This window comes from Mytilus californianus, unplaced genomic scaffold (genome assembly GCF_021869535.1).
Source record: "Mytilus californianus isolate M0D057914Y unplaced genomic scaffold, xbMytCali1.0.p SCAF_15, whole genome shotgun sequence".
In the NCBI taxonomy this organism is placed as follows: Eukaryota; Metazoa; Mollusca; class Bivalvia; order Mytilida; family Mytilidae; genus Mytilus; species Mytilus californianus.
In genome coordinates this window covers 14487039-14500869 of record NW_026262637.1, presented here as the reverse complement: position 1 = coordinate 14500869, position 13831 = coordinate 14487039, and the positions used below count along the sequence as shown (strand labels likewise).

General features: G+C 33.1%; 2 protein-coding genes across 2 annotated transcripts in view; both read left to right on the top strand.

The window, feature by feature from the left end:
- LOC127725485 (leucine-rich repeat transmembrane protein FLRT3-like) overlaps positions 1-13831 on the top strand; it is a 235926-nt gene that overhangs the window by 172681 nt on the left and 49414 nt on the right. The gene's annotated exons all lie outside the window — the stretch shown is intronic.
- On the top strand, positions 3862-12322 carry LOC127725478 (uncharacterized). The gene is made up of 12 exons (XM_052232488.1): positions 3862-4188; positions 4480-4639; positions 5674-5844; positions 5992-6083; positions 6505-6731; positions 8384-8634; positions 9075-9297; positions 9409-9501; positions 9928-10136; positions 10620-10820; positions 11403-11577; positions 12053-12322. The coding sequence occupies exons 1-12, from the start codon at positions 3884-3886 to the stop codon at positions 12187-12189; spliced, it is 2244 nt and encodes a 747-aa protein (XP_052088448.1). The 5' UTR covers positions 3862-3883; the 3' UTR covers positions 12190-12322.

Here is a 13831-nt window from a genome sequence, read left to right as displayed (position 1 = left end):
TCAGTAGCTTTTCTATCTGTACTTTTATGATATATGCCTCACCTGGCTCTTGAGGGCCATGTGAGCTTATGCCATCAATTTGCATCCATTGTACATTGTTCCCCTTTTGAAAACACAATGCCAAATACTTTTAAGTTTAACATTAATAATGTATGGCATGTCCTGTACAACGATCCTCATTTTGTTCCTATCAGATTACAAACATGGCTACTACGTGACAATGGAACATAGAGGTAAAATTTCGGTTTTGGCTAGTATCTCCAAAACCTAAACAGTAAGAACAATTGACTATCTAAATGATTAGTAGATCAAGATGTATCTACCCTGAAATTATAAGAAAAATCAGAAATCGGTTTTGGAGATACTGCCCCTTGATATAAATTTTTTACCAAATTTCAGAATTTTTTGCTATATCCTTGAACTTTTATGGATAAAAAAATGACTAGCAAGACAAATAAATCAAAACGATTGAAATTCCAATTTATTTCTTATAGGAGTTAGTGCCCTTACATGTTGATTTTTTTTATCATTTTTGTGTGCTAGCTGTAATCTTCAAAACCACAATGGATATAAAGAAACACACCAGCAGAAAATGACAGCAAGACAAAATCTCCAAAAAATTATATAACCGAATTGTCAGTCAAATAGGAGCTGTTCCACTTGAATGCTTTTGTTTCAACCTTTTTGGTGAAAACAGAGCGATTGAGAGAAACTTTAAGAGATAAAATGATCAGCAAGGCAACACCTAGGAATAAAATCAAATTGCTAACAGTCAACTAAGAGATATTGCCATAAGATGACGATTTTAACATTTGGTTTCTGGATTTTTTTGGTTATTATCTTGAAAAGTAAAACGATTCATCAGAAACTTGAAAAGCAAACTGATGATCTACAAATGCCTCAACATGACAGAAATAAGTAATTGTCACCTCATTGCATTTATTGCCCTCATATGACGGTAAAAACCGATACTTAGGTGTTTTGGGCGAAAAATATGATGGGATCTGGTATCAATTGATGTTTCAGTGCCGGGGTGGATAGAAGGAGACTAAGCAACAAAAATGATCACCAAAATAATATTTGCATTTTTTATGGCTATTTTGATAACTATAATAGGATAAGAAAACAGACTGTTCCCTGTAAAAATTGATCTGTAATAAGTCAACATAACTGAAACTGTCAAATCTTTATAGGAGTTTCTGGCCTTAGATGACAAATTTTACCTATTTGTGCGTTTTGACTATTAGCTTTAGAACTATATAGTAGATATGTAGATATAGAGAAAACGAACAGCTTAAATGATCAACAACTTATAGTTAGGTTATCTTAATTTTTTTTATAGATCGACTTCTTATAGTCTTGTATTTCCCATAATCAAGGTATTGAGTGGAAAAAAAAACATGACTCCAAGCTTGCTCGAAATAAGTCTTTATGGCAGTATTAGGCTAAAAACCTTTGGATTATTTGAAATACACCCAAGACCACGTTGTTTAAGTAATTGTGTATAGGTTAAACATAGTTTCGACCTTATATTATAGAAATGGAACCATTCGAAATTTTTCATACGCCCGTTTACGGGATGTATTATGGTTTACCGTTGTCCGTCTGTCCGTCCGTCCGTCCGTCCGTCCGTCTGTCCGTCCGTCGTCAACATGTCGGACATTAACTCAAAAACGCTTTAACCAATTTGCATAAAACTTTGTTGAATTGTTTATATCTATTGACGTGAGCTCCCTTTCATTTTTTATAAATTTTAGATTTTACGTTTCCGAGTTATGGGGTTTTATTCATTAAAAAAAGGGGGATTTTCCTGTTTTCGGACAATAACTCAAGAATGCTTTCACCAACTTGCAAGAAATTGTGGTGAATTGTTTATATCTATTGACATGAGCTCCCTTTCGATTTTTATATATTTTAGATTTTACGTTTCCGAGTTACAGGGTTTTATTCATAAAAAAAGGGGGATTTTCCAGTTTTCGGACAAAAAATCAAAAATGCTTTCAGCAGTTTGTATGAAACTTTGGTGAATTGTTTATATCTATTGATGTAAGCTCTGTTTAGAATTTTATAAATTTTACATTTTACGTTTCTGAGTTGTGGGGTTTTCCAGTTTTCGGACAATAACTCAAAAATGCTGTCAGCAAATCTCATGAAACTTTGGTGAATTGTTCATATCTATTGATGTAAGCTCCCTTTACATTTTCATAAATTTCTAATATGACATTGAGAATTAATTGAACTTTATTTGTTTATAGTCTGACAACAGATTTACTAAGTATTGCGCAACAGCACAGTGTATTGCACAACATCAAGAAATCTTTAATTGAATATAAATTCAATTCATATACCCAATTTCAAGTTCTTTGACTACATTTATTCAGAAACCTATAATATGTCAAATATTTAATACAATCCAAATTCAGACCTGTATCAAGCTTGAATATTGTGTCCATTTTTGTCCCAACTGTTCAGGGTTGGACCTCTGCGGGCGTATCCAGCTGCGCTCAGCAAAGCAGTTTATTGTCGAGTCTGCGACATTTATGTCGCGAAAGCGAGACATAGCGATCCTAGATTACGTTGTCGGCTTCAACATTTAGGTTCAGTCTGTGGTTAAAGTTTTTTTTATACATCAATGACTTTGTCAGACCTTCGTGGATTTTTATGGAATTTGGACAGAAGCTTCTTTATGACCAGAATACAGTATTCAGAGCAAAATTTTGAAAATATTTATTTTCATTTTTCGATATTTTACTGATAAATGGACTTGTTTTTTCTTTACACTTAACATTCAGATTCAGTCTGAGGTTGAAATTTTTCAGTCATCACTAACTTTGTCAAACCTTGGCTTCATGGAATTTTATGAAAATTGAACAGAAGCTTGTTAATGACTAAATAACAGTATCCAGACATTCTTCATTTTTCCATATTTTACTGATAAATTGACTTAGTTTTTTTACAGTAACTGTTAACAAGTAGATATAGTCTGGGGTTAAAGTTTGTTGCACATCGAATACTTTGTAGTATTTTATGAAACTTTGGCATAAGCTTTTTTTTATGATTAAGAGATAATGTCTGAAGCAAACTTTTGAAAATATACTTTCATTTTCAGTATTTTTCTGATAGATGGACTCAGTTTTTTACAGTTAACATTTACAGACAGTCTGGGATTAAATTTTTTGACATGATAAGTTTGTAAACCTTCATGGATTGTTATGAAACTTGGACAGAAGCTTATCTTCAAGACCAAGAAATAGCATCTAAAGAAAAAGTTTGAATATTTTTTTTAATTCTGTATCTTACTGATAAATGGACTCACTTTTTAAGTCAACATTACACTTAAACACTGACAGCAGCAATCGTAGGCGAGACACATGGTTACGCGGAACCCCATACGATTTTCAAAAGAAGGAGCAAAGCCATTATATATATCACATACACATTGCTTTATATCCATGATCAAATTCTACATTGGTAATCAGAAAAATTTGAAAACTAGCTGTAGGCTTTCGCATAGAATTCATAACAGGGAATCTATTGAAGGAGAAATTGGCAGAGAGCAAATCCTACTTTCATAGAAGTAAAGAGGTACGATGCCAAAAGAATAGAGTCCACATAATCAAGGAAATTGACTGAAATATTCTATTCAAACCAGTAGGAAACATTTGAAACGAAAATATATAATTCCACACAATATACAAATCTAGTCAGTAGACAAATTAAAATTTCCGTAAAGTAGGATAAAAACAAAATGATTGTTTTATGTGTGACAATGTTTTATAATTGATGATCTTGACTCGTATTAAACTGAAATGACATTTATTTTGACACCTACACATTTCTTTTGTTCATCAATTCATTATCATGTGATTATACATTTTTCATAATGGAGGATATTTTGTTATTGTTTGTAACAACGCTTGCTTTAGTTACCGCCGGAGAACTTCCATTTCGGAATACCTCATTGTCATGGCATGACAGAGTCAACGATCTTATCAACCGACTCACAATAGAAGAAATAATGGTGCAGATGAGTAGAGGTGGGTCCGGACCCCATGGTGGTCCAGCACCAGCTATACCTAGACTTAAGATTGATCCTTGGAGTTGGAATACCGAATGTCTTCGTGGAGATGGGAATTCTGGTAATGCCACGGCTTTTCCACAGGCGTTAGGATTAGCTGCTACATGGAGGTATGTCCGCGATATTAAAAGAAATATGTAAGAAGTGTTTAGAAATAGAAAATAGAGTGGACGCTCATTCTCTTTTCTGTTTAGAAAACAACTAATACTTTGTAACGCATGTACTAGTCAGACTTGGATTAGCTAATTCTAATTTAACTGGTATGTTGCAATATATTATATTACATATAACTGTCACTCAACAATGTACGTGTATTTTAATTGTTTTGTAATTTTGTATTATTCATTTAAGACTAGTACATTTATGTTTCTTTACAAGTTTGAATTTTTATTTGCATGTAGCACAGACGTAATCCACAACGTTGCTGAAGCTACAAGTATAGAAGTTAGAGCTAAATATAACTTCTTTCGAGAAAATAAACATTATGGTGACCACAAGGGAATCAGTTGTTTTAGTCCTGTAGTTAATATTATGAGACATCCACTATGGGGACGGAATCAGGTAAGTTTCTTAGTAAGGTCGTAGATTCGATACCCGACTGAATTTACCAAAGTCTTGATAATTACTTTTTTCTGTGTATATGGTAAGTACGCACGCAACATTTGAAGAGGAGACTGATCGACCCGGAGTAAGAATAATGATAGGATGACATGCCTCTGTTTAATCTTGATAACGAGCACGTTAAAATTCCGACAAAGCGTGTCGGTCATGTACAAAGCAGGCTTTATTTCAATATCAAATTAACATGTTTTCGTCTCGTTATGCATGTAATATTTGCCATTGGACACTGAACATCAATTCATTATCATAGTTTGACTAATAGTGTACCACATGTCTTTTTAAGTTTAGACCTTGTATTAGTAAAAAAAAATCTTTTCGTTGTCAACTTTTCATTCCTTTAATTGTTTTAAATTAACTACATTCCGTGGTGACATTAAAATCATATTAATATATAACATAGAAAAAGTTTAGTCTTTACTGCTTAAACAATTCAATTAAATGGTGGTCTTGTATAAGAGTGCATTTCTAATAGCTAAATTCTGTGATAGGTTAAATATTTGTACTTTGTTCTATGTACAGTGGCAAATGTTACATTTATATTAGGGACGGGAAGAAATTAACAATGAATCTACCAGATATGTTCTGCAAAGTGGGTCGAAAGATGTGTATTAAAAGTCCCATTGCTAAAAAGAAGTGTCAGTTGGATAGAGCAGAATTTTACCGACCAACATACCATAACATGGCCCAAAAAGAATCAAAGAGTTTTTACTAGGGTTCTGTATCGTTTAGAGAGTGTGTTCCCTACAGGAGACATCGGCTTCCTGTAACGGACATGCATATGAACGCCCCAAACATGGATTTTACTACCAGATACATTAGCAGTCAAGGCGATTGCGTATTTGTTTTCACAGTAGTTAATAACATGAGTGCTAGACTCTATTTAGATCTATCACGTATCACTGATTTTATTATGAAAATGCTATATTTAAAAAAAAAGCTTATATTTTTCTTATAATTATTGGTTCATAATTCAGGAGACATATGGAGAAGATCCCCTCCTGTCAGGAACTCTAGCTTATAGTTTTGTCCAGGGATTACAAGGAAGAAATCCACGTTATGTCAGAACTAATGCTGGCTGTAAACACCTGGATGTCCATGGGGGACCGGAAAATATTCCTGTATCTAGATTCTCATTTGACGCAAAGGTTTGCTAATATATCTATTTTGCAATAAAAAAAATTATATTAATGCGATGTGGAATTGTTAAGATTTCTTAATGTATTTTTGTGAATATATCATCATTATCCTAATCTTTTGATTAAGTTACTTATTATATTTATCTATCTTTACAGGTGACGGAAAGGGATTGGAGATTGACATTTCTACCTGCTTTTAAAAAGTGTGTGGAAGCTGGAACTTACAGTTTCATGTGTAGCTTCAATAGGTATAGATGAATAAGCCATAGTTTGCTGAAAAATAAACTTATGACGAAAGGTTTGCTTAAAGCTTATTAAAACGACAAAAAATTGTTTAAAATGTAATTTGAAGGAATAGGCTTGGTATCTCATGAAAGGAAAAGTCAAATTTCTGTGATTATACCTTGGTGTTTTCTGTCCATTGGGGAGAATTAAATATTATTGTCCCTTTTAAGATTATTCACTACACGGAACAACTTTGAGCTTGACATACTCTAAGGCATTATTCCTGTGGGACCGTATGTTCACCTCAAGATGTTTTTTTTTATTGTGTTGTTGGATTATATAATTTATATGCCAAAACTCTTTTTATTTATAAATCATTTACCAAATGATGACATTTTAATGTGTAACTAAATGCAATGTTATAAGAATACAGTCATATTGAAGGATAAATGGGGTGCCAGCATGTGGTAACAGAAAACTCCTGACAGATATCCTCCGTAAAGAGCTTGGATTTACAGGTTACGTGGTGAGTGACCAGGCTGCTATAGAGAACATCATAGACTATCACCACTACACCAATAACTCTATAGACACAGTAGCTTTGTGTGTAAATGCAGGGTGTAACTTGGAATTGTCAACCAACTTGGAGAAACCTATCTATTTTTCTATGCGTAAGATTTTTTTTCTATGAAAATACAACACTGATATTTAAAGTATCCTTTAACTTCACTTTCCGTTATAGATGATGTCCATTCACTGAATGATTCAAAGTTCGGTGGCTATATTGCCTGCATTTATCGCATTGAACTTGAAATAACAAAACAAAAACATACAGTAAAGTATGCCTAATATCCTTACATCTAGCAATTTTCAATGAAGGTCGGTTGAGAACTAATCTTCACGACGAACGCGAGGATTTCAATTTTTCTCATTATGAACTTTATGTTTCTTTGTTGCAACATTCCACTGGCAGCTTCATATGGGGTATATATTTCCCAGTTGATATGCTGTTCAAGGGCTTGCGTGGTATCTTTTTCATGATTTCGTTGATAGAGTATTTCGGAAGTCATCACGAGTTGGTTGGCCGTTTGGGATATTTGTTTCATAGATGAGGACGGATATGTTCCAATTGTCGTTACCACAATCCCGTCCTCTTTACTTACTGATCTACCTAATTTTTACTTTCATGGGCAACACTACAGGTGCCACATGTGGAGCAGGATCTGCATACCATTCCGGAGCACCTGAGATCACCCCTGGTCTTTGGTGGGGTTTGTGTTGCTCAGTCTTAAGTTTTCTATGTTGTGTTTTGTAGAATGTTGTTTAATAGTCTGGTGGTCGTTTTTCGTTTTTTACCATGACGTTGTCAGTCTGGTTTCAACTGATGAGTTTGAGTATCATATTAGTATATTCCGCCTCTATTTTAGTACTTACAAGTAAGTTAGGAAGCTATTGCATCAAGAGTTCCAAACGGTAAAGTTAAGGTCATCCCTTCGAAAGTTGCAGGAACGCCATCATGATTTGGTTCACCATTAAGGAATGTTTTTGTCACATATTACCACTGACCTGTCCACAATTCCATCATCTGTTCTTCGATTGTGACATTAACTGATCCGACTCATCACCTAATTGTTACTTGCATGAGCAACACCACCGATGTCATATGTGGTGTAGGGACTGCTAACTCTTCCTAGCGCCTGAGTTCACTTCCGGTTTTTTTTATTGAGGTTCGTGTTAGTTTTCTGTTTAATGTTCTGTTATCGTTTGTCCATTCGACGGTTTCCTTTTATGCCATGATGTTGTCTGATTTTATTAGACCAATGATTTTTGACCATGGTGTTGTCTGATTTTATTAGACCAATGATTTTTGAGCATGGTGTTATCTGTTTTTATTAGACCAATGATTTTTGAGTGCCCCTTGATAACTCCTCTCAGTTTTTATAAGAATTCATTAAGGGGAAGAACTTCTTGAACAATTAGAATTTCCTATTACAAGTGCGCAGCAATTTTCCAATTTACAACACTCTATTTGAAGCAGACCGTGATCCCATCTTGATGTAAAAGTACATGTCTAGCTAATTCGTTGGTACTTTTGTCCCGATATAAAGAGACCTTCAAATAAACATTAAAACAAGTTCATTTTGGTTTTCAATAGGTCTTAAACATGTATTTGTCTTTCACTGTTATCACACATCTTGCTAATTTTCTGTCTAGTATGAAATTATCCCAACTGTGTAGAAAGTTTGGCAATAGATGATTTTCGTGTTTTTCTGCGATATCGAAAACTGGGATTTATATACTAGTACAATTTTATTTTGATCAGTTGATGCAATCAAAGCTGGAAAATTGTCAAAAGAAACAGTTTTAGAATCAGTGAAGCCATTATTTTACACCAGAATGAAGCTTGGAGAATTTGATCCTTTGAGAATGAATCCTTACAACTATCTTGATATGTCATTAGTGCAGAGTGAGGATCACAGACAGATTGCTTTAGATGCCGCTAAGAAATCGTTTGTACTTCTGAAGAATAATGGTAGCTTTCTACCACTGACGAAAATGCGAAAGAGAATTGCAGTAAGTCATATTTCCAAATTATTTATTCCCATACCAGAGTATTTTCAGTTTCCATGTAATTATTTCAATATAGCGTGGCCAATTTGTTAAGTTTGATTCTTGCACATTAGAGATAGTTGATTCTTTGACAGCTTCAAAATCTTTTCTCCTTAACTATTATCTTAAAACTAAAAAGATCTCAGACAAGTCGGACATGGAAATCTCATTAAAAGATCATTTATGTATCATCATTCAGATATACCAAAACAAATTTAGTTTCAGATGTTTTGTAGTTAGACAAAAAAATAATTTCAATTCAAATAGCAAAATAAACAACCGTACTTAACTCATCGAAGTCAACGAATATGACACTTATAGCTAGTTGTCTAAAACATCGACTGACTGCATTATTTGACATGATTGAATTGATGGTCAAAAGATGTTTGTTGTTTTGTAATTAGGTTTTAGGACCCATGGCAAATAATATAAACCAGCAGTTCGGTAACTACAACCCAGATGTTATGCCAATGTATACCACAACTCCATTGGGTGGTCTGAAGCAGTTGGCAGATGTCACTAACTTCACAGCCGGATGTAAAGACAACAGGTGCACCCATTACAGCAGTTCAGCAATAAACTCAGCAGTGCAAAATGTTGATGTCATATTTATTTGTCTCGGAACAGGTTGGTTTTTGCATTTATGTATTATATTTAACTTTGTATATTAAAATAATGTAACGTGTTAAAAGAATATTGAGATAAATTCGTCTTGTTTATCAACACCTTTTATTGCAGGACAAGAAATAGAAAGTGAAGATAACGACAGAAGGTCCATGGAGCTTCCGGTCAATCAGTCTCAAATTGTTAAAGACGCCATTCGATTTTCTGGTAATTGAATAAGAAATGATGTCATTTATAAGAATGTCACAACAGCCAATGAATAGCAAGTTTATTCCAGTGTGTATATAATTTACAAATATAAAGTATCTATTTTCAGTTTAAAGAGGACCATTAAATTTAGTAACGGATGCCACATTATTTGCAGAAAAGCATACAATGCCAATGTACATATGTAGACCTATTGACCAACAGTATTAATAGAAATACATTAAAATAATAACATGAAGTACCAAAACAACTGGACAGTGCAACAGACCATTCCATCCGGCAACATCCCTTACCTAAACACAAACATACACCATCTGAAATAAATGTGATTTCAAACTGTAGGAATTCCTAATTTTCAACATGTACATTAAGTTGATGGAACGCTAGTACATCTAAGTTAAGATTTTTAGTTCTATTTTTCTTTAGGATCAAGTCCAATTGTACTTTTGCTATTCAATGCTGGTCCATTAAATATAACTTGGATGGATGAACATCCGCGTATTTATTCCATTATGGAATGCTTTTTTCCTGCTCAAGCGACTGGTGAGGCCATTAAACAGGTTTTAACCAACAGTGGAAACAACTCCAATCCTGCAGGAAGGCTGCCATTTACGTGGTATATGTATAAGAACCAGGTTATTTTATTATTAATTCACATCGTCCACATATTTGTTATTTGATAAACTTTAACTTTATATTTCAACTTTGCGGGCATCAATAGTGACCAAGCTACTGTTTTAAAAACAAAACATATTAAAAGAAAGAAGGATAAAGTATGAACTTGCTGCTAGGTAATTCATGATTTAAAACAGTTTTAACAATTCTGCACAAAGGACATGAAATGGTACAGAGCTCGCAGAAACCCTCTGTAATCACGTGTACGAAAAACTTTTATGACATTACACTTTTGGTATCTCCTCATTCTCTTTTAATAGTGATGGCAATACAGATTCAATAAATGATGAGTAATGAAGCTAATTTATAAGTGTTAAATCAACTTCAAAGTAGATTTGAAACTAAACATCTCGTGAATTCCTTATATTGTCGTAGTTTTGTTTATGGGATAATGAAGTTCACAGCACTCCAATATTTGAATCCATATAGATGTAATATTTCAGATTCCATCAATGACAGATTATTCCATGTCCAAGAGAACCTACCGATATTTTACAGGAAAACCGCTATATCCATTCGGCTATGGATTATCATATTCCAAATTTTATTATTACAACGCATGGATGAAACCATCTATCACAGCTGGAACCAAACAAGGGATTAGAATTGAAGTTGGCAATAATGGTCCATATGCCGGAGATGAGGTAAACATAATTAAAGTATACTTATACTCTGTATAGTATTCTTATACTTAAACAATAGGAACATGCTAAACATGTTTCAATTTCTGTGTATCAAGATATGTCTATCAATGAATTGAGAAAACACGAGAAAATAGATTTGACAGAAACCTTCTTTTAGATCTTGACCCACACAACATATATATACAGTTGGCAATATAAAAACCACTATAACGCTTCTACAAGAAAGAGAACGGATCATTTACTTGTATATCACATAAGTGATTTTATATTCCACGGAAATCTTGTTGATGCAACAGGATTTACTTCTGTCGTCATATGTCATGTTTGATTTTCTTTTTTTTTCAAAGGAGCCGAGTGATCCTTTTATTCCTTTTTATATATTACAACACCATTGAACTTTGCATGCAAACGCAATTAGTGTATCATAAAAAAAAAACATTTTCATAGATCTATGGGTAATTTGCAAACACTCTAAGAAATAAATAAGAAAGATAGATTTACATTATACTACTGACTGTAGTAACGTTATGGGTATGGACACAACGAACAGACATTGTTTTTGTTTGAGTCTTGTTGTTACAGATAGTACAGATTTACCTTAAATGGACAAACATCACACAAGAGATGCCAAATATTCAGTTAGTGTCATTCAGGAGAGTACATCTTGAACCAAAACAGGTGTTGAATTTTCTGTTATATATATCACCTGAATCTATGGCTGTGTGGGATGACAAGGAAGGATTTGTTATTGAACCAGGTATTTCTTATTTTGTTTGATATTGCTATAATGCTAAAGAATAATAGAAATACAAAGATCATTTGCAAGGTTCTTGTATGTTTTGTTTTGTCTTTGAAACGTTCAAATGTGTATATTAAAAGGCAATTTATAAACTGAATGTGCTTCAATGTACTTTGTTTATATTATATGCATTAACTATTGTGTGTAATCATTTCTGTCTGAAAGTGTTTGGCTTGAAAAATATGAATTGTTCCAAACCCCTTTTAAAGCTGTTGTTTTTTTTTCTTTTTTTTTTATACGTATAGATATTTTCAATACTTGAGCAAAAAATATAAACCTTATGTTAAGCTATATAAAATGGTATTTCATTTTTTCTCTGATGCAATCTGTTCAATACTGAATTTGTGGCGATATACTTCACAAGTATAGGTTACAGTTATGCATATTAATGTAGAAAAGTGTGTAAGAAAAAAGTATTTTATTTCTTTTTCAGGAAAGATACAATTATTTATAGGCGGACAGCAACCTGGACAATCTCGAGTTACATCTTCAAATATACTTATCAGGCAATTCACTATAATAGACAGAAAAGTCCTTAATAAATACAGTGAGATGCCAAAGCATTCGTAGCATATGAATTTGTTAAACAACTTTTGTTTTATAGAATATAGATTGATTTACATATAATTTGAAAATTACTAATGGATGGAAATGTGATCCAATTCTCATTCATTTATCCAATATAATAAACATCTTTTATTTATTTAAGTTATTCTTTAAGTATATTTCCAACCTGTATTTTAATGCTTCTTTTTTGTTCATGAAATGTTTTAGTTGAAAGTGGGTACAACTAATGGCAATCAATATTTGATTTGGTTTTCATACAGAATATACAAGTATACAGAATATACAAGATTTGACTTGTCAACGAAAAAAATCATAATCGGAAAATTCTCAAATTTAAATAGAGATCAATCTGATTGGACTACATATCCTGTGTCCTCGCTTCGCTTACAATGTTCTGACAACACTCCGTTCTACTTTCTGTTCTAAACACGTTTAGATCTACCAATGTATGTCTGCCTCTAATTTTTTGAAGGTGTGTATCATTACGAGAAACCCTGAGGATCCGAAAATTTGTTTAAACAGAAAGAAGAATGGAGTGTTTTCAGATCCTTGTAAACGAAGCGTGGACACATGATCTTTATTTTAATCAGATTGAATGGAGATAGATAAGAGATTGTTGAGTATTATTATTTCTATTATTTGTTTTGTTGTCTGACAGTGTTTAGATGGCACTAGTTGTATTGTCTTACATCATCGTCCGCTTTTTGAATTCCAAACTCCTTGAAGACGGCTTTACAGAATTAGAGCAAACTCCAACAGATTCTTCTGACATTATTTATAACAAACTTTTTTTAAATTGTCCGTTTATAAATTTTGAAATTATAAAGTAACTAAGGTTTAATCCACCATTTTTTACATAAGAAAATGCCTGTACCAAGTCAGGAATATTACAGTTGTTATCCATTCGTTTGATGTCTTGAGCTTTTGATTTTACTTTTTTCAACTCCCTCAGGCAAAGTTGACCTTAGATGGATTTGACTATGTTTTAGGTATTTTTTTTTGTCACATAGCTCTTCAACTGTTTCGGTTCTTATACATTCTCGGCTTTCAAATATTCGGCTTTGAGCGTTCCTAAATAAAGGTAAATCCAGAAAAGCGCTTCGGACGCATGAAATTATTTAATGTGTTTTTTTCATTTTCTGCTGACTTGAAATTGTGCAGCTGCAATGTTTGTAACTAAATAAAACATAGTTAATTCATCAAACAAATAAATTAAACGCCTGATATAATTGAAGACGAAAAGGTGGAAATCGCCTTTGAGTACAACAGAAATAAAACATAATAGTGAATAGTAGGCTAAACTCAGTAAATGAATATTTGTCATCATCAAAGAACACCCAATTGGAGAAGATCTTTCTGGAAAACACTCCACTGATTTGTAGATAATGTTTGTAATGTAAATTTGTTTATAAGATGAATCAAAACTAGGGTTATAAAATTGAATGCGGAATGAAGTTTAATTTCAACTACAGGATTGGAAAGTAATTGGGGTCAATATAAGAATTTAGAGCAAATCTACAATGTTTGTAAAAGAGGCCACGTGAATTATCCAAAATGCCGCATGACCCTATGCTTTGCTTGATGTACTTTCATTAATGATATATCAAAGCGTCTGATTTCCGAAGGTTGAGTAAGGCGACAGTAG